This window comes from Mauremys reevesii, linkage group 9, assembly GCF_016161935.1.
Source record: "Mauremys reevesii isolate NIE-2019 linkage group 9, ASM1616193v1, whole genome shotgun sequence".
Taxonomy (NCBI): Eukaryota; Metazoa; Chordata; order Testudines; family Geoemydidae; genus Mauremys; species Mauremys reevesii.
Genome location: NC_052631.1, coordinates 62184051 through 62203123, shown reverse-complemented (window position 1 = coordinate 62203123; position 19073 = coordinate 62184051). Strand labels below are relative to the sequence as shown.

Genomic DNA, 19073 nt, shown 5'->3' with positions numbered 1-19073 from the left:
CTGTTGTTAGCTGGATGAAATCAGGCCTGCTCAAGAGTATGTGATTATGCCGCCCCCTGCAGGCTGCCCTACAAAGAGAACATGATTCCATCCAGCCTGGATGTCCTGTGTCTTTTTCTCCCACAATAAGAATGTCTTCGTTGCCCCACTGCTTTTACCACTGAAACAACAGGTGCTGAGACCTAGCCTATGATGTGGTTTAACCATTGTAACTCTGAGCCACGTCAGGTGAACTCCAATCTTACCTGCACTCCTGTGTTGACATAACGTTAGCGGAGAACAAGGTATTAACAAAATTGAAGCCAGTCCAAAAGGGAACCTGGCAGAGAACTGGAAAAGATAGTTGCTACCCTTCCAGATGTACCTCAAAGCAAGTGACAATGCAGAAAAATGGGAGAGGGTGCAGTTCTGTATACGGATACTCAGGGGATGGCCAGATGTGTGGGACAGCTATCCTACAGTCCAGTGGGAGTGTGAATGGGGCTATAAACTGCTCGGCAAAGGCGTTTTAAAATGCCAAGAATAGCTGTGATCTGCATTAGAACGTCACATTTTCTTTACAAGAAAGTAGCTGCCAGGTCAGACCATTGCCCATTATGTGACGGGCCTGTCTTATAAAAGCAACATCATGTAAGGGCTTGGCTACACTTGCGAGTTACTGTGCATTAAAGGAGCCCTGGGCACACTAGCTCACTACCCGTCCACACTGGCAAGGCACGTAGAGCGCTCTGACTCCATGGCTAGAGCGCTCCTGGTACTCCACCTTGGCGAGTAGAATAACATTTGATGCGCCCCCGCTGGAGCACCCCAGCGTCAGTGTGAACGAGGTATTGCATTACTGTGCTCTGATCAGCCTCTGGAAACGTCCCATAATCCCTGTAAGTCAAGTGGCCACTCTTGTCATTGTTTTGGATATGCCCTTTGAAAGCTCTGTTTGCCGGTATGCTTATCTGCTCCGAGACAAAGCAACCATTACTGTGCAATGCTGTGTGTAAGAGAGAGAGGCGGGGGGAGGTCTGCTGCTGTCTGAACTTACAGGACAGCATGCTGACATGCTCTCAGCCCCCCAAAAACCCACTCTCTCTCCCCCCACATACACACAACACACTCCCTGTCACACTCCTCCCCACCCCACCCCCATTTGAAAAGCACATTGCAGCCATTTGCATTCTGGGATAGCTACCACAATACACTGCTCTCTGTGGCCGTTGCAAGAGCTGATAATGTGGCCACGCCAGTGCGCTGGCAGCTGTCAGTCTGGACAGACTACAGCGCTTTCCCTACTGCGCTCTACGAAGGAAGGTTTAACTCAAAGCGCTTTACATCTGCAAGTGTAGCCATGCTCTTAATCTGAGGAGTTAACAGCTAGGATAGTCTCAGAGCCACATTTACTGAGCAATCACTTGATGAATACAGCTTGCTAGAGAAGTGAGTGGGCCATGGCAGAACAAGTAACAGCCACAAAAGTCAAAGATGCTCAGACAGACCAGAACCAAACAGCAATTCAAGTGCTCACAGTGTATAATGTATCTATTGGGCCAAATCCAGATATGGCATTAAGTGGTGATGTTAATTACACATCGAGTGGAAGTTGGTCAGAAAACAGTGGTAAGCAGGGGCCTTAATAGAGCTTTGTGGGAAAATTTCTACAGCATTGGCCAGCATTTAAACACTTCCTCCCACCGATTTGTATCTATATAATTACTAACATAGGACCCAATCCTGAGAGGAACTGAGCTCCTGCTGAATCTCCATTGACTTTAGTTAGATTGGGGGCACTCAGCACTTCTCATGATGAGGGCTGAGTATGATCAAATGTTAGTATTTTAAGGGCTCCCAGTCCTGTGCTGTGCTTCATCCTAGAATCTCCCCTCTAGAGCAGTTTAATTCCTCATTACTGTTCCAGAGTTGGTTTTCATTAAACGCCTGAGGCAATGATTACATTTAATTATACTCACCCCTCTTTGACAGCATAATGCCCTTTCAAGTCAGTGGGATACCTTTGGGCTTGTTTACACTTGAAAGTTAATTCAGATTAACAAAGCGCATGAATTTAAAGTGCTATAGCTATTCCTGATAACTCCATGTGTAGACACTCTTATCCAAAGTGGATTCAGATAATCTGGAGTAAGGCACTCTTATTCCAGAATAAGATTGTTACAGAATGTCTTCACTACCCACCGGATTGGCAGGTAGCAATCATTCTACTGGGGATCAATTTATCACGTCTAGTGTAGGCTGTATTCCAGCGCCGTTAACTTAGATCTAAGTTAACTTGCGTAACTTAGATCGATCCTCCACTCTCTCCCAGGGTAGACCAGGACCCACCAAGGATAGTTATTCTGGAGTCACTCCATCTGTAGACAATTTTTAATTTTTAATTGACTTTAACAGCGGTTGGCTCAGGCCCTAATATATGATAAACAGGTGTGCAGTGGGGTAAGCACCATATAGCACGGGGCGGTATTGTAAAATGGGAGACAGCTCGGCCAGTTTGTAACATACACAAATAGATTATGTCTGCAGTGTGCACTAGATTTGTTTGGATCTGCCACCTTTCCCACGCTATATGTATTCAGTAATATGACTCCATCTAACTGTCTTAAGGAGGAAGAACTAATAATTTTTTCAACTACAGCATGACTTGGCAGTTTTGTATCTAAACCAGGAAGGAGTGAATTTGCACACTATTTCCATCCATAGATACCTGTTGGGTTTTTCCACACCCATCATGCAGGTCACCTGCGTTGGGACTAGTAAAAGCACTGTAGGGACCAAATGTGCATTGGGATTAAATAGACCTTAACTGGACTTTTCTCCTTCTCTAATGTTTGCGCTACTTATTCTGGTTTATACATGGAATAGCTGTGAACACGTCATTGTTTTGTAAAGTATGCAGACACAGATGCTGTGGTGATGGGCACAATATACATACTTGTATTAAATAATTAGTGCCCCAAACTGTATTTTTGCTAAAGAAAGCCTATATCTCAATAGAGACCCAAACAAGAGGTATTTCATAAATAATCTCAGGACACTATCTAACCTTATTTAGGGCTGCTGCACGAGACTTTAAGGAATGGAAATGTAGGCACCTCAGCATGCTGAGAGCATCCCTATAAACTGAAAGAATGGTGGGTGTATCAAAATGATGATTGCTCACATTGAGAGGGGGAAGGAATAGCTCAGTGGTTTGAGCATTGGCTTGCTAAACCCAGGGTTGTGAGTTCAATTCTTGAGGGGGCCATTTAGGGAACTGGGGTAAAAATCTGTCTGGGGATTAGCCCTGCTTAGAGCAGGGGGTTGGACTAGATGACCTCCTTAGGTCTCTTCCAACCCTGATAGTCTATGATTCTATGGATTTTCCCAGGCCCTTGCCTCTGTAGTCAGTAGAGTTACATTAGCATAAAGCTAGTGTGAAGGTGCAGAGAACCAAGCCCCTTGTTTCTAAATTCATGGCCCAAAGTCCAGAGAATTAAAGTGTCTGTAGAAAGCCTGCTGTTTGGAGACTGAGCTTAGAGATGGAGCACATTTAACAATGGAAAGGGAACACTGCCTGCACAGCAAAAAAAATTTTAAAAGTACATCCCTGGTGTAACTGCACTGACTGGAATGGATTTAAACTAGGGGTTTAGCCCAATGCATGGCTCTGTTATATGCCATTATACATATAAAAGTCCCTGTGCATTAATCTGCAACACAATTTAAAATTGACTGAGAAAGGAAAGATGAGCACGGGTAGCCACAGCTCCGGCTAGCTGGGAATTCCCCCTGTGGCAATGCACAAGGAGAGCTAACAGGGAGCTGCTGATTGCACAATATTTATGTACACATCAAAGCCTGCTTTGGAGAAATAGAAAACTTCCTACCAGTAAAGGGCTCTGTGCAGCCCATACAGCCCCGCCTTGTCCTGGGGCGGGATCTCCTGCTATAAAAAGCTCAGGGCAGTGAACAGAGAGACACAGCAACTCCAGCCTCCCAGAGAATCCACCTATTTTGAGTCTGAACATGGGCAAGAAGGTAGCCATTGTCCTGTCTGGCTGTGGGGTGTATGATGGCAGTGAAATCCATGAGTCTTCTGCCGTGCTGGTGCATCTCAGCAGAGAGGGGGCACAGGTAAGAAGCACCCTGGCTCTGGAGCCAAGGTCTATCTTGGCTATATATCCTTTTGCCCTGGGCTGCTCTTTACCATCTCCTCCACTGCAGGAATCATTTTGGGGCTCATTGGAGCAGTAAGTCATAGTTTCCTTAGGTGTTAGTTCCTGTTGCTGCTGAGATAATCAAATTGCCCTAGTGATCAGGTGGTGGGTACAGTACAAAAATCTAGATAAGATACTATCTATCTATCTATCTATCTAAATTCGTGCACTGCACCCAGCACCAGCGAACTTGATCACTAGGGGAATGTGATTAAAAAAACCTAGGTAGTCTCTTATTTTTGTATCTTTCTTCTTCTATCCAGAGCTCACGACTTTAGCACCCAGAAATCTTGCAGTAGAATATGGACTGTCTGGACTCAATTGTATACATGAAAATCTAAATCTCCTTAAGCAATTTCCCTAATATGTCCCTCCTCTGCTACGCTGCAGTTCTAGTGTTCTTTTTGACCTAGACATTTGCTCACTTCTGCAGTTCTCTCTCTGTTTCTTTTAAGTGGCCAGTTGCCACACCTGCTTTTTAAATTCCTGTTTGAGGCAGAAAATAAAAACAGAAGCCACTGGAAGGGCTCTGCCAGTCAGGGGCGGCTCTAGAAATGACGCTGCCCCAAGCAGCGCAGAGCGCTGCGCCGCCCTTCCCCGGTCCCGCGGCGGGTCCCCTCTTCCCGCGGCTCCGGTTGAGCTCCTGCCGGCATGCCTGCGGCAGGTCACCGGAGCCCGGGACGAGCGGACCTGCCGCCGTCATGCCTGCGGGAGCTCAACCAGAGCCGCGGGAAGACGGGACCCGCCGCAGTCATGCCTGCGGCAGGTCCGCTCGTCCCGGGCTCCGGTGGACCTGCCGCAGGCATGCCGGCGGGAGCTCCACCGGAGCCAAAGGCGCCCCCCCGGGAAACGGCCGCCCCAAGCGCCTGCTTGGCACGCTGGTGTCTAGAGCCGCCCCTGCTGCCAGTTAATCTGAAACAGAAAATCATAGCAGCCAGCAAGAAGCTGATAATACAGAATTAGTAACTGTAGCCAAATTGTCTAAGTGCAAGAACACTGCATGAGATCACCCTTTGCTCCCAGCAGAGGACAAATCTGGGCCCAATCCTCAGCTTCTGTAAATGATTGTTTCTCCTTTGAAGTCAATAGAACAGGGGTCGGCAACCTTTCAGAAGTGGTGGGCCGAGTCTTCATTTATTCACTCTAATTTAAGGTTTTGCATGCCAGTAATACATTTTAATGTTTTTAGAAGGTCTCTTTCTATAAGTCTATAATATATAACTAAACTATTGTTGTATGTAAAATAAATAAGGTTTTTAAAATGTTTAAGAAGCTTCATTTAAAATTAAATTAAAATGCAGAGCCCCCCGGACCTGTGGCCAGGACCCGGGCAGTAAGAGTGCCACTGAAAATCAGCTCGTGTGCTGCCTTTGGCACACGTGCCATAGGTTGCCTATCCCTGCAATAGAACAATGCTGTTTTATATCAGCTAAGGATCTAATAAAGGTTTCAAGTTTCACATTCTCAGTTCCTGTTTATAAAAAAAGGCGTCTGTCTCCCTCTTTCTGAAACTGTATTTTCTCCTCTTGTTCTTTTCTTCCTGTATTTTTCACTTTCCCTCTTTCACTGAAAGACTATTCAGAGTGCTGCTGGTCCCTTCTTCATCCCTTAACCAAAGGAGCCCTCTGATGGAGGAAACTGGTATAACTTTTCCTCCATAGAGTTTAGGACTACAGTCACTTCTCACTTAACATTGTAGTTATGTTCCTGAAAAGTGCAACTTTAAGTGAAACGATGTTGAATCCAATTTTCCCATAAGATTTAATGTAAATGCGGGGAGTTAGGTTCCAAGGAAATTTGGGGGGGGCAGACAAAAGGCATTATAAACTGCACAGTACTGTACTGTGGTGGGGAGGTGCCCCTGGCTTACCCCTAGGGTTCAGGGCTGGGGGTGCAGGGTCTGGGAGGGAGTTAGGGTGCAGGGGATCACTCAGGGTAGGGGTGCGGGAGGAGGCTCAGGGCTGGGGCAGGCAGGAGGTGCAGAGCAGTTACCTGGGGCAGCTCCTGTTTGGTGCAGGGGGTGTGCAGGTGTCTCTGCGCAGCACAGCACCGCCCCCATGGCCACGATTCTGGGAGCCGCAATTCTGGAAGCTGCTCCCCCCAGAGGGGTGGGACTTTAGAGGCTGCAGGGCCCTGGGCTAAGGGGGCCCCGGGGCCCTGGCCTGCATTACTAAAACCCCTTTCAGAATGCGGCCCTGCGAGCATGGGCCAGAGAACTCAGGGGGAGCAGGGGCAGTCGTGCAGCCAGTGGCTGGAGAGAAGCAGTGCTTTCCCCTCTCTCTCTCTCTTTCTGGCTGCTGGTTGCGCGGTTGCCCCTGCTCCTCCTGAGTCCTCCGGCCCGTGCTCGCAGGGCAACATTCCGAAAGGGAGTTTAGATGCAGGATCCGGGTGTTCCGGGTGGCCCTGCCCTCCCCCCCAAAAATATTATTTTGGGTAAGAACAAGAAATTTTTTTTTAGGGCTGTCAAGTGATTAAAAAAATTAATCACGATTAATTGCGCGATTTAAAAAATTGCAATTAATCATGTGATTAATCATGCTGTTAAACAATAATAGAATACCATTTATTTAAATATTTTTGGATGTTTTCTACATTTTCAAATATATTGATTTTGATTACAACACAGAATACAAAGTGTACCGTGCTCACTTTATATTTATTTTATTACAAATATTTGCACTGTAAAAAAAGAAATAGTATTTTTCAATTCACCTAATACAAGTACTGTAGTACAATCACTTTATCATGGAAGTTGAACTTACAAATTTAGATTTATGTACAAAAATAACTGCATTCAAAAACAAAACAATGTAAAACTTTAGAGCCTACAAGTCCACTCAGTCCTACTTCAGCCAATCACTCAGACAAACAAGTATGGTTACAATTTGCAGGAGATTGGAGAATGCTGCCTGCTTCTTGTTCACAATGTCACCTGAAAGTGAGAACAGGTGTTCTCATGGCATTATTGTCGCCAGCATCGCAAGGTATTTACATGCCAGATCCGCTAAAGATTCATATGTCCATATGCGTCCGTACTGATGATGGGTTCTGCTCAATAACGATCCAAAGCAGAGCGGACCAACACATGTTCATTTTTATCATCTGAGTCAGATGCCACCAGCAGAAGGTTGATTGTTTTTTTGGTGGTTTGGGTTCTGTAGTGTCTGCATCTGAGTGTTGCTCTTCTAAAGCCTGGTCTACACTAGGCGTTTAAACCGGTTTTAGGAGCGTAAAACAGATTTAACGCCACACCCGTCCACACTGAGAGGCCCTTTATATCGGTATAAAGGGCTCTTTAAACCGGTTTCTGTACTCCTCCCTAACGAGAGGAGTAGCGCTAGTATTGGAATTACCATATCGGATTAGGGTTAGTGTGGCCGCAGATCGACGGTATTGGCCTCCGGGCGGTATCCCACAGTGCACCACTGACCGCTCTGGACAGCAATCTGAACTCGGATGCAGTGGCCAGGTAGACAGGAAAAGCCCCGCGAACTTTTGAATATTTCCTGTTTGCCTAGCGTGGAGCTCAGATCAGCACGTGTGGCGATGCAGTTAAAAATCAAAATAAAGAAAGAGCTCCCGCATGGACCATGCGGATGTGATCGCTGTAAGGGCAGGCAAATCTGTTCTATCAGCGCTCCGTTACAGAAGACGAAATTCAAAATCATTTTTAAAAAATCTCCAGACAGATGCCATAGCAGGGGCTCAGCGCACTGCTGCGTGACAAACGTAACGGAAAGCCCAAGAATCAAATGGACGCTCATGGACTGGAGGACTCAAGCTATCCCACAGTTCCTGCAGTCTCCGAAAAGTATTTGCATTCTTGGCTGAGCTCCAAATGCTTCTAGGGTCAAACACAGTGTCCACGGTGGGTCAGGGCATAGCTCGGCAATTTACGCACCCCCCCCCACCCCCAGAAGTGAAAGGGAAAACAATCCTCTCTTGACTCTTTAACATGTCACCCTATCTTTACTGAATGCTGCAGATAGAACCGATGCTGCAGCACTCAACACCAACATCCTTGCTCCCCCCCGCCATGGGTGGCTGATGGTGCAATACTACTGGTATCCATCCTCGTCATCAGCCTATTGGCACATGGGGCAGTGCAAAAGGACTGGTAACCATGCAGACTAGCATCGGTTACCAGTCGGTGAGGTCTATTAAGGGTGCCTGGCCCTAAATTTTCATGGTAGATGGTACAGTATGGCTGATAACCATTGTCGTCATAGCAACAGGGGGCTGAGCTCTGTCAGCCCCCACCCTTCATGTGTAAAAAAAAGATTCAATTGCCCCTGGACTAGCAGAGGGATGCTGGGCTCCTCTGCTCCACACTCCTTACTGTCCTGTCTGGACTATCATAGCAGCTGGAGGCTGCCTTCCACTCATTTCTCACTAACAAGTCAGTGTGTCTTATTCCTGCATTCTTTATTACTTCATCACACAAGTGGGGGGACAATGCTACGGTAGCCCAGGAAGACTGGGGGAAGAACGGAATCAACAGGTGGGGTTGTTGCAGGGGCACCCCCTGTGAATAGCATACAGCTCATAATTTCTGCAGGATCTGACACAGAGCAGCTGTGCTCTCTGATACAGTGGTTCTCTAGTACACTTGCCCATATTCTAGCCAGGACTGATTCTATTTTTAGATACCAAAAAGGAGGGATTGACTCTGGGAGTCATTCCCAATTTTGGCTTTTGCACCCCTGGCTAAGAGCAGCCAGGGGCACTTATGACAGCAGCAAATGGTGCAAAACGACTGGTAGCCATGATCATCTTTTTACCAATTTATGGATTGGTAGATGGTACAGTATGGCTGGCAACCATCTCTGCTGTCATGCAAAAGCAAAAGCATGCTGCTGTGTAGCGCTGCTGAATCGCCTCTGTCAGCGGCATCTAGTACACATACGGTGACAGTCACAAAAGGCAAAACAGGCTCCATGATTGCCATGCTATGGCATCTGCCAGGGCAATCCAGGGAAAAAAGGTGCCAAATGCTTGTCTGCCGTTGCTTTCCCAGAGGAAGGAGTGACTGATGACATTTACCCAGAACCACCCGCGACAATGATTTTTGCCCCATCAGGCACTGGGATCTCAACCCGGAAATTCCAAGGGGCGGGGGAGGCTGCGGGAACTATGGGATAGCTACGGAATAGCTACCCACAGTGCAACGCTCCAGAAGTCGATGCTAGCCTCGGACCGTGGACGTACACCACCGATTTAATGTGTTTAGTGTGGCCGCGCGCACTCGATTTTATACAATCTGTTTTACAAAACCGGTTTATGCAAATTCGGAATAGTCCCGTAGTGTAGACGTACCCTAAGACTTCTGAAAGCATGCTCTACACCTTGTCCCTCTCAGATTTTGGAAGGCACTTCAGATTCTTAAACCTTGGGTTGAGTGTTGTAGCTAGTTTTAGAAATATCACATTGGTACCTTCTTTGCCTTTTGTCAAATCTGCTGTGAAAGTGTTCTTAAAACTAACATGTGCTGGTTCATCATCCAAGACTGCTATGCCATGAAATATATGGCAGAATGCAGGTAAAACAGAACAGGAGACATACAATTCTCCCCCAAGGAGTTCAGTGACAAATTTAATTAATGTGTTGGTTTTTTTTAACAAGCATCATCAGCATGGAAGCATGTCCTCTGGAATGGTGGCCAAAGCATGAAGGAACATATGAATTTTTAGCATATCTGGCATGTATATACCTTGCAATGCCGGCTACAAAAGTGCCATGCCAATGCCTGTTCTCAATTTCAGATGACATTGTAAATAAGAAGCAGGCAGCATTATCTCCCGTAAATGTAAACAAACTTGTTTGTCTTAGCGACTGGCTGAACAAGAAGTAGGACTGAGTGGACTTGTAGGCTCTAAAGTTTTACATTGTTTTGTTTTTTGAGTGCAGCTATGTAACAAACAAAAATCTACATTTGTAAGTTACTTTTTCTGGATAAAGAGATTGCACTACAGTACTTGTATGAGGTGAATTGAAAAATACTACTTCTTTTGTTTATCATTTTACAGGGCAAATATTTGTAATAAAAAATAGTAATATAAAGTGAGCATTGTACACTTTGTATTCTGTGTTGTAATATAAATCAATATATTTTAAAATGTAGAAAACCATCCAAAAATATTTAATAAATTTCAATTGGTATTCTATTATTTAGCAGTGTGATTAATTTTTTTAATTGTGATTAATTTTTTTGAGTTAATCGCATGAGTTAACTATGATTAATTGACAGCCCTAATTTTTTTAAAATTGTTGGCAAATCAAAAAGTTGAAATTTTCATTTCAGGTCAAACGAGATGATTTGTTGTGACAAAACTGAAATGTTTTGTTTCAGCTTCAAATATTTTAAAGTATTTTTGAATTATTTAAAAAATAAAATTGGAGGAAATTTTTAAATTAAAAGTAATTTCAAAGCAGAAACTTGAAATGTTATATTTTGAAAACACTGTAACACAATTTGACAGTCAACATGAATTCACACAATGTTTCAGGGTCACCAAATCTGGATTATCACTTAAAATTTTTTTCCACAATGCCCAAGTTAAAAAAAAAATCTCTCTTCTTCTGTCCCAGGGGGAGTTCTATGCTCCAGATGTAGAACAGATGCATGTGGTGGACCATGTGAAAGGGCAGCCAACTCAGGAGAAACGCAACGTGCTGGTCGAGAGTGCCAGAATTGCCAGAGGCAACATCAAGGACCTAGCCACGCTTAATGTCAAGGAACTGGATGCCCTGATCATACCAGGTAGGGCTGATTGTGGACTCCCAGCATGGGTAGGCAGACAAGCACCAACTCTGCTCATGCTAGCAGATTAAAAATAGCAGTGTGGCCATGGCAGCACAGGCTAGCTGCCTGGATCTGGGCAGGATTGTACTCAAGTGGCTAGCGTGAGCTGCCGAGACCACACCACTATTTTTAGCATGCTAGCTCAAGCAGAGCTAGAGTGTGTCTGCCTACCTGTGCTGAGAAATGCCCTCTCAGCTGATGCGTAGACATCCCCTTAGAGAGCCCATGGAAGGGAGCAGCTCTCCATTGGCATGATATGGAAAGGCCCCACCATGAGTCACGAGGAAGAGGAGTTTTTTTGTTGGTGGTGGTTTTTGGAGGTTGGGAGAGAAAGGATCTGTTGCCCTAAAGAAAAGCTGCAGCACACTAGGAGAGCTGCACTAACAGACTGCTTGGTATAAATGTGATTTGATGTAACTTCTATTTTAACTGGCTGTAGAAGTGAAGGTGCTTATTTGGGAGAAGAGGAGGAAATAATTATACCCAGCTCTCATCTACAGCTTTTCACTGGTAGATCTTAAGCACTTTACAGAGAGCATCAGTATCATTATCCCCATTTTACAGACAGGAAACTGAGGCACAGATAGGTGAAGGGACTAACTCTAAGTCACCTAACAGACCAACGGCAGAGCCAGAACTACAGCCCAGCCCTCCTGAGTGCTCTAGTCAGTGGGCCACACTACTTCTGGTCCACCACAGTACCTGCCATGCTTCTCTTTCCTTGACTTTAGTAGACAACATCATCAAGATGTACCTGGTACAGCCATTAGAACAGACAGGAGAATCACGGAGGGGTAGTGGAAGAGCAAACGATGAAAAGCTCAATCACTCTTGCACCTGTTGTAACTAATGGAAGTGTGGCTGTTGACTTCAATGAGCACAGGCTCAGACCCTAGATGAGGATTTAATTAGGAACTATTTTGGCAACGTGTTCCACCATAACTTTAGAAAAATAAGAGAATGGAAGAGGAGTGGGTTCGTGAATAAAGCACTAATACATCTCCAGATGTTTAGAGACCACGAAGATTCTTTGCAGTTTCTATTGGATGGTAATTGGCAGCCTTGTTTGTACTACAAAGGGTTTGCCAGTATAACTACACCAGTGGAGCTATACCAGCAAACCCATTTAGCAGAAATGCAGTTTATGCTGCCAAACAAATTCTAGTGTCAGTACAGCTTATACCAGTTGCCTGAATTAAATAAGCGATACTGAATAAGGTACTCATTGGCTGGTATAACTGTCTCTACTCTTTTTTTGCTGGCATTGTTATATCTGTCAGGAGTGTGATTTTTTCCCCCAATACTCCTAACTGTCTTAGCTATGCCAGCAAAACTATGCCAGGCCTAAGAGGGAGCTGCAGGTATTCAGTGGATGTGGTGGTGTGCTGAGGTTTTATTGAAATATGTTTGGACCATGGATAAATGCCACACTGCACCAAATTCAGTTAAGCATTTTAGTGAAATAGCTGAGTTGGCAAAACAAATAATCCTACATTCAAACAATCACCTATTTTTAATCTCTTTCCCTATTCTGAGGTGGTTTTGGAGTGGCTAAGAACCTCAGTACTTGGGCAACACAGGGGAAGAACTGCACAATCTCTAAAGTTGTGGAGGACACTTTGAAGGCATTCCATGCTGCCAAGAAACCCATTGGCATGTGCTGCATCTCCCCAGTTCTGGCAGCCAAAATCTTCCCAGGATGCGAGCTGACGGTTGGACAGGACAAAGAATGTGAGAAGTAAGTGTCGCAGAGCCCTAGTGCAAAATCTGACTCTGAAGGATTGATGCAGCACACCGGTCTACCTCTCTCAACCCAAGGAAAGGCACCAGGGTAGTGATTCCCAATGCTCATTACATCATTTATGGTACATACTGACACAATACCTCTTCTCCTCCACTAACCAGGCTGAGACCATTGTAGTAAAGGGCCTCAACGCTGTTGCTGAATTATCCCAGTGGCAGGAAATGTATTGTGCTGGCATCTGCTGTTTGAGGGAGAGTTAACTTGTTTGAGTAGAATTGGTCAATAACCCAATACAGGTACCTGGGGGAGGAGGGCTACTTGCAGCTTTAGCGAGGGATGCTAGAGTCTTAGCCCTGTGTGGTGGGGCGGCTGCCCCACCGCTATGAGAGATTGGGCTAAGACAGGCCAGAGAGGCTGTGCACAGAGGCAGCCAATCAGGGAGGGTCTGTTAGAGAGCCAGTCAGGGCTGGGCAAGTGGCAGCCAATCAGGGCTGGTCTCAGCCCTATATAAAGGCTCTCCATGAGAAGAGCAGACAGTCTCTCCCAAGCCTCCAACAGGGAAGGTCTGTCTCCTGAGCTAGGAGACCAGCACCTGGGACAGTGCAGTGCTGGGCAGGCTCAGGGGAGCTGAAGGGAACTCCAGCCCACTACCTGCCACACTATAGGCCCTGAGGGAAGGGCTGAAAGGGTGCAAAGGGTCAGAGGAGAAGTGACCCAGGGAGAGCGGACAGCAAGCGAGGGAAGAGAAGGAGGGCAGATGGAGGCTGCCGCTAGAGGGTCCTTTGGTCAGGATGCAGAGTAGCGGGTGGGCCTGGGTCCCCGCTTTCCCCCTTATATTGCAACTAGCCATGGGAAGTGGCCATATTGGACTGCACCATACCCCTGAAAGAAGGGGTTAGACTTTGGGAGCAGCTGGCTACTGCGGCAGGTGAAAGACTGCTGTTAGCCTCCCCACCCCCTGGAAGGGAGGTGAGAACGGACTAGGGGGCACTGCCGGAGGGCAGTGTCCTGAAGGGGACGCTGCAAGCAGAAGGGAGCAACGTGAGTCCAGGCGCCAATGGAGGGCAAAAGACGGACGGGACACCACCAGCAGAGGGCACTCCCCAGGGACTGAGCTAATTCCCGGAGTCACCAGTGGGAGGCGCCAGCAGTGGTGAGTCCCAACACCGTCACACCCTGGTCTACACTATGAGTTTAGGTCGAATTTAGCAGCGTTAGATCGATTTAACCCTGGACCCATCCACACAACGAAGCCATTTTTGTTGACTTAAAGGGCTCTTAAAATCCATTTCTGTACTCCTCCCCGATGAGGGGATTACCGCTTAAAAAGATGGTGCAGGGTCGAATTTGGGGTAGTGTAGACACAATTCAATGGTATTGGCCTCCGGGAGCTATCCCACAGTGCTCCATTGTGACCACTCTGGATAGCACTCTCAACTCGGATGCACTGGCCAGGTAGACAGGAAAAAGCCACGGGAACTTTTGAATTTCATTTCCTGTTTGGCCAGCATGGCAAGGTAATTAGCAAGGGTCACCATGCAGAGCTCATCAGCACAGGTGACCGTGCAGTCCCAGAATAGCAAAAGAGCTCCAGCATGGACCGAACAGGAAGTACTTGATCTGATCGCTGTTTGGGGAGATGAACTCCATTCCAAAAGACGAAATGCCAAAATATTTGAAAATATCTCTAAGGGCATGATAGACAGAGGCTACAAAGGGGACCAGCAGCAGTGCCGCGTGAAAATTAAGGAGCTCAGGCAAGCCTACCAAAGAGGCAAATGGCTGCTCCGGGTCAGAGCCCCAGACATGCTGCTTCTATGATGAGATGCATGCAATTGTAGGGGGGGGCCTACCTCTGTCCATGGTCACCTGCAATGGGGGAGTCTCACACAACAGGGATGAGGATTTGAGGAACGAGGAAGATGAGGAGGTGGAAAAGGATGAGGATAGCTCACAGCATGCAAGCGGAGAAACCATTCTCCCTGACAGCCAGGAACTGTTTGTCACCCTGGACAATACCCTCCCAATCCAGGCTCACGGACTATGAAGCTGGAGAAGGCACCTCTGGTGAGTGTACCTTTGTAAATATAATGCATGGATTAATTTGCCCTGAAGACTTGGGATGGATTCGCGGCCAGTACAGCCCCTCCTTTTAAATGGCCAACCCAACGGGTGCTTGGTATGGGAAAGGAGGGCGCTGCTGTTTGAAACCATTCCCACATGTTATGAAGGTTGAAGAAGCCGAAAGACTGTGACTTACCATGGCTGCCTGAAAGCCAAATTCTGTTGCCCGGCCCTGCGTGTGTGATCTCTCACACCAAACCAGCAGACCCTCAATATAAGAGGCAAAATACAACCTTGTACCCAAAGCACATGTGCTATGTAATGTTAACAGCTTGGTTCACCATGAAAGAGTCTACCCATTGTTCTCTAAAATTTGTCTTTTTAAATACTACTCTCCCTTTTTTTCCTCCCATAGCTGCAAATGTTTCAACGCTGCCCCTATCATCTCTGTCCCAGAGGGTAACGGAGATAAGAAGGCAAAAAAAAGCACTCGCGATGAAATGTTCTCTGAGTTCATGCAGTTCTCCTGAAAGAGCTCAGAAGAATGTGTGGAGGCAGACAATGTCAGAGTCCAGGAAACCAGAAATGAACATGAGGACAGGAGGGACGAGTGAGATGAGAGCTGGTGGGAGCAAGAGGAGAGGTGGCAGCAGTGCAATGAGAGGAGACAGGATGCTATGCTGAGGCTACTGGGGGATCAAACCAATATGCTCTGGCATCTGGTGGAGCTGCAGGAAATGCAGCAGGAACACAGACTGCCGCTGCAGTCCCTGTGTAACCGCCTGCCCTTCTCCCCAAGTTCCATAGCCTCCTTACCCAGACGCCCAAGAACGCAGGGGGGGAGGGGCTCTGGGCACCCAACCACTCCACTCTAGGCGTGGGTTTTCATCAAGGTGAAACAAACAGAACTGTCACACCGTAGCCGGGCCAGTCATGAAATTGGTTTTCAAAGCTTCCTTTATGCACAGCGCGCCCTGCTGCGCTCTTCTAATTGCCCTGGTGTCTGGCTGCATGTAATCAGCCAGACATCCCCAACAATTATGTTCTGGTCTGGGAAGTAAGTCCCTTCCTGCAGCTGTTCAAACAGACCAGCGATCCTGAAGATGCGAGCGTCATGTACCTTTCCCGGCCATCCCACATTGATGTCGGTGAAACGTCCCTTGTGATCCACCAGTGCTTGCAGCACCATTGAAAAGTACCCCTTGCCATTTATGTACTGGCTGCCAAGGTGGTCCGGTCCCAAGACAGGGATATACGTTCCGTCTATTGCTCCACCACAGTTAGGGAATCCCATTGCAGCAAAGCCATCCACTATGAGCTGCACATTTCCCAGAGTCACTACCTTTGGTAGCAGCAGCTCAGTGATTGCTTTGGCTACTTGCATCACAGCAGCCCGCACAGTAGATTTGCCCACTCCAAATTGATTACCGACTGACCAGTAGCTGTCTGGCAAGCTTCCAGAGGGCTATTGCCACTCGCTTCTCAACTGTGAGGGCTGCTCTTATCTTGGTATTCTTGCGCTTCAGGGCAGGGGAAAGCAAGTCACAAAGTTCCATGAAAGTGCCCTTATGCATGCCAAAGTTTCGCAGTCACTGGGAATCATCCCATACCTGTAACACTATGCAGTACCACCAGTCTGTGCTTGTTTCCCGGGCCCAGAATCGGCATGCCACAGCATGAACCTGCTCCATTACCATCATGATGTCCAAATTGCCAGGGCCCGTGCTTTGAGAGAAGTCTGTGTCCATGTCCTTATCGCTATCATGATCACGCTGTCGTCGCCTCCTCGCCTGCTTTTGCAGGTTCTGGTTCTCCACATACTGCAGGCTAATGCGCGAGGTGTTTACAATGCTCACAACAGCATCAGTGAGCTGAGCGGGCTCCATGCTTGCCATGGTATGGCATCTGAAGGAGAGCAGGAAAGCAGAGTTGCAGCGGAATCGGTGGATGACGGATGCCACAAGAATAGATATTTATACCAAATGACGAGAGGATCTGAGAGGTGTATTCATGGCACCAGGAGAGCAGAGTTGCAGTGGAAGCGGTGGCAGATGATGGTTAGCACTGCACACATTTCCTGAGGACACGGGAGCCCATGACAGACAACATGGAGAAATTCGCTGTCAAGGCAATATCAGCAGAGCACCGTTGCAGCGGAATTCGTGGATGATGAGGGATGCTACGAGAATAGATATTTATACCGAACGATGAGAAGACCTGCGAGGTGGATTCATGGCACCAGGAGAGCAGAGTTGCAGTGGAAGCGGTGGATGACTGAGCTCATTTACTCTATTGAGGTCAGTCATCATTTACTCAATTGAGACTGAGCTCATTTACAACAGCAGAAGAGTAGAGTTGCAGCAGAAGCGATGTATGATGATGACGATGATTTGCAGACCTACTGCACCGTCTGCTGCCAGCAGCACCCAGGACACAACAGCGGTGGTGTCGGTGAGCTGAGTGGGCTACACACTTGCTGTGGTATGGCATCTGAAGGAGAGCAGGAAAGCAGAGTTGCAGCAGAAGCAGTGAATGATGATGACAATGGTTTATAGTCCTATTGCACTGTCTGCTGCCAGTAGCAGCCAGGAAGCACCCAGGACACAACACCGGTGGTGTCAGTGAGCTGAGCTGAGCAGGCTGCACACTTGCCGTGGTATGGCATCTGCAGGGAAAAAAGTGCAAAACGATTGTCTGCTTTGTTTTCACAGAGGGAGGGGCAACTGATGACATGTAACCAAAACGACCCGCAACAATGTTTTTACCCCATCAGGCACTGGGAGCTTAACCCAGAATTCCAATGGGCGGCGGAGACTGAGGGAACTGTGGGATAGCTACCCACAGTGCAACGCTCCGTAAGTCGATGCTAGCCACGGTAGTGAGGACACACTCCGCCAACTTAATGCGCTTAGTATGGACATACGCAGTCGACTGTATAAAATTGATTTCTAAAAATCAACTTCTATAAAATAGACCTAATTTCGTAATGTAGACATACCCTTAACGTTTAAATTTATTGATGCTTTTTGATTATTTTAGTGAGGGAGAGGGAGTAGTATAGAGTTTGCTTAATTCCTTGACTTCTGAGGAATTCCTCTGCCACAGTATACACTGTCTTCCACAGAGTGGTCTCTTACCTGAGGGGTATTCATTTAGCGATGTCAGACTCCTAGCTACTCTGTGGGACACCTAATGAGAAAGGATCCTTTCTATTGAAGGCCTTGGCAGAGTCTCTCTTGTCAGGATCCCCTACACACACTTGATTTATTCTCACTTCTTCCTTTAGGTGGCCCTATGCAAAGACTGCAGAAGCCATGAAGGAACTTGGCTGCAAACACGTGAACAAGCATGTAGATGAGATTCATGTGGATGTGAAGAACAAGCTGGTGACGACCAGTGCCTTCATGTGCAATGCCCCAGTCCATGAGGTCTATGATGGTATTGGAAAGATGATCAAAGAAGTGCTGAAACTTGCCTGAATGCCTGACTACAGAACATGCTGGAAAATGATGGGAATCCAAGTCTTCTGAAATAAATTTTGGATACATAGTAATGGAGAGCAGCCACTGAGAATGGGCCACTGCTCTGCTTCTCCCTACACCCTTGTTCCACAAAGCTTATTTCTAATTACACTGGGCCCTTTCCCATTGGACTGCTGCTAGCTACCAAGGAGGGAGAAGTCTAGACTTGGGGTTCTCGCAACAAAATTTTTGGTGGCCTCAGAGTGCGGCCACCAACTCTCACTGGTGGCCACACTGACACTTTTTTCCTAAAATACTTAATTATCTTTAGGAAAAACAATTAAATATGCACAGATACACATCCAAATCATTGTAATGTATATTTGTAGGGTTTTTTGGCAGACTCAATAACAAAAATAATGCTGCCTCCCCCCTTTAAGCCCCCCCTCCCCCCATCCAGGGCTTAGTGCAGGGGTGGGCAAACTACAGCCTGCAGGACTGCCGGCCCCCGAGCTCCTGGCCCGGGAGGCTAGCCCCCGGCCTCTCCCCCGCTGTTCCTCCTCCTCCGCAGCCTCAGCTCGCCCCGCCGCTGGCACAATGCTCTGCGTGGCGGGGCTGTGAGCTCCTGGGGCAGCACAGCTGCAGAGCCTGGCCTGACCCAATGCTCTGAGCTGCATGGTGGTGGTGGCAATGTGGCTTGGCTCCAGCTGGGTGGTGCGGCTGTAGCACTGCCAGCCACCGGTGCTCCAGGCAGTGCAATAAGGGGGAAGGAAGCAGGGGGTGTTGGATAGAGGGCATGGGAG

The 19073-nt window shown here is 47.3% G+C and overlaps 1 protein-coding gene across 2 annotated transcripts; it reads left to right on the top strand.

Annotated features, from left to right (window-relative positions):
* Window positions 1-3951: 3951 nt before the first annotated feature.
* Window positions 3952-18781, top strand: LOC120371802 (glutamine amidotransferase-like class 1 domain-containing protein 3A, mitochondrial). Of its 2 annotated transcripts, XM_039488059.1 has the most exons (5): window positions 3952-4116; window positions 10788-10959; window positions 12538-12739; window positions 14642-14812; window positions 15225-15246. In XM_039488059.1, the coding sequence occupies exons 1-4, from the start codon at window positions 4009-4011 to the stop codon at window positions 14790-14792; spliced, it is 633 nt and encodes a 210-aa protein (XP_039343993.1). In that variant the 5' UTR covers window positions 3952-4008; the 3' UTR covers window positions 14793-14812; window positions 15225-15246. The 2 variants fall into 2 exon arrangements, with proteins under 2 accessions (XP_039343993.1, XP_039343992.1); XM_039488058.1 differs by lacking the exons at window positions 14642-14812; window positions 15225-15246 and adding an exon at window positions 18096-18781.
* The last annotated feature ends 292 nt before the right edge of the window (window positions 18782-19073 follow it).

Coding starts and splice junctions, on each gene's coding strand:
- LOC120371802 (XM_039488058.1), top strand. CDS start 4,009: ATGGGCAAGAAGGTAGCCATTGTCCTGTCTGGCTGTGGGGTGTATGAT. Junction 4,117..10,787: donor TCAGCAGAGAGGGGGCACAG/GTAAGAAGCACC, acceptor CTTCTGTCCCAG/GGGGAGTTCTATGCTCCAGA. Junction 12,740..18,095: donor CAGGACAAAGAATGTGAGAA/GTAAGTGTCGCA, acceptor TTCTTCCTTTAG/GTGGCCCTATGCAAAGACTG.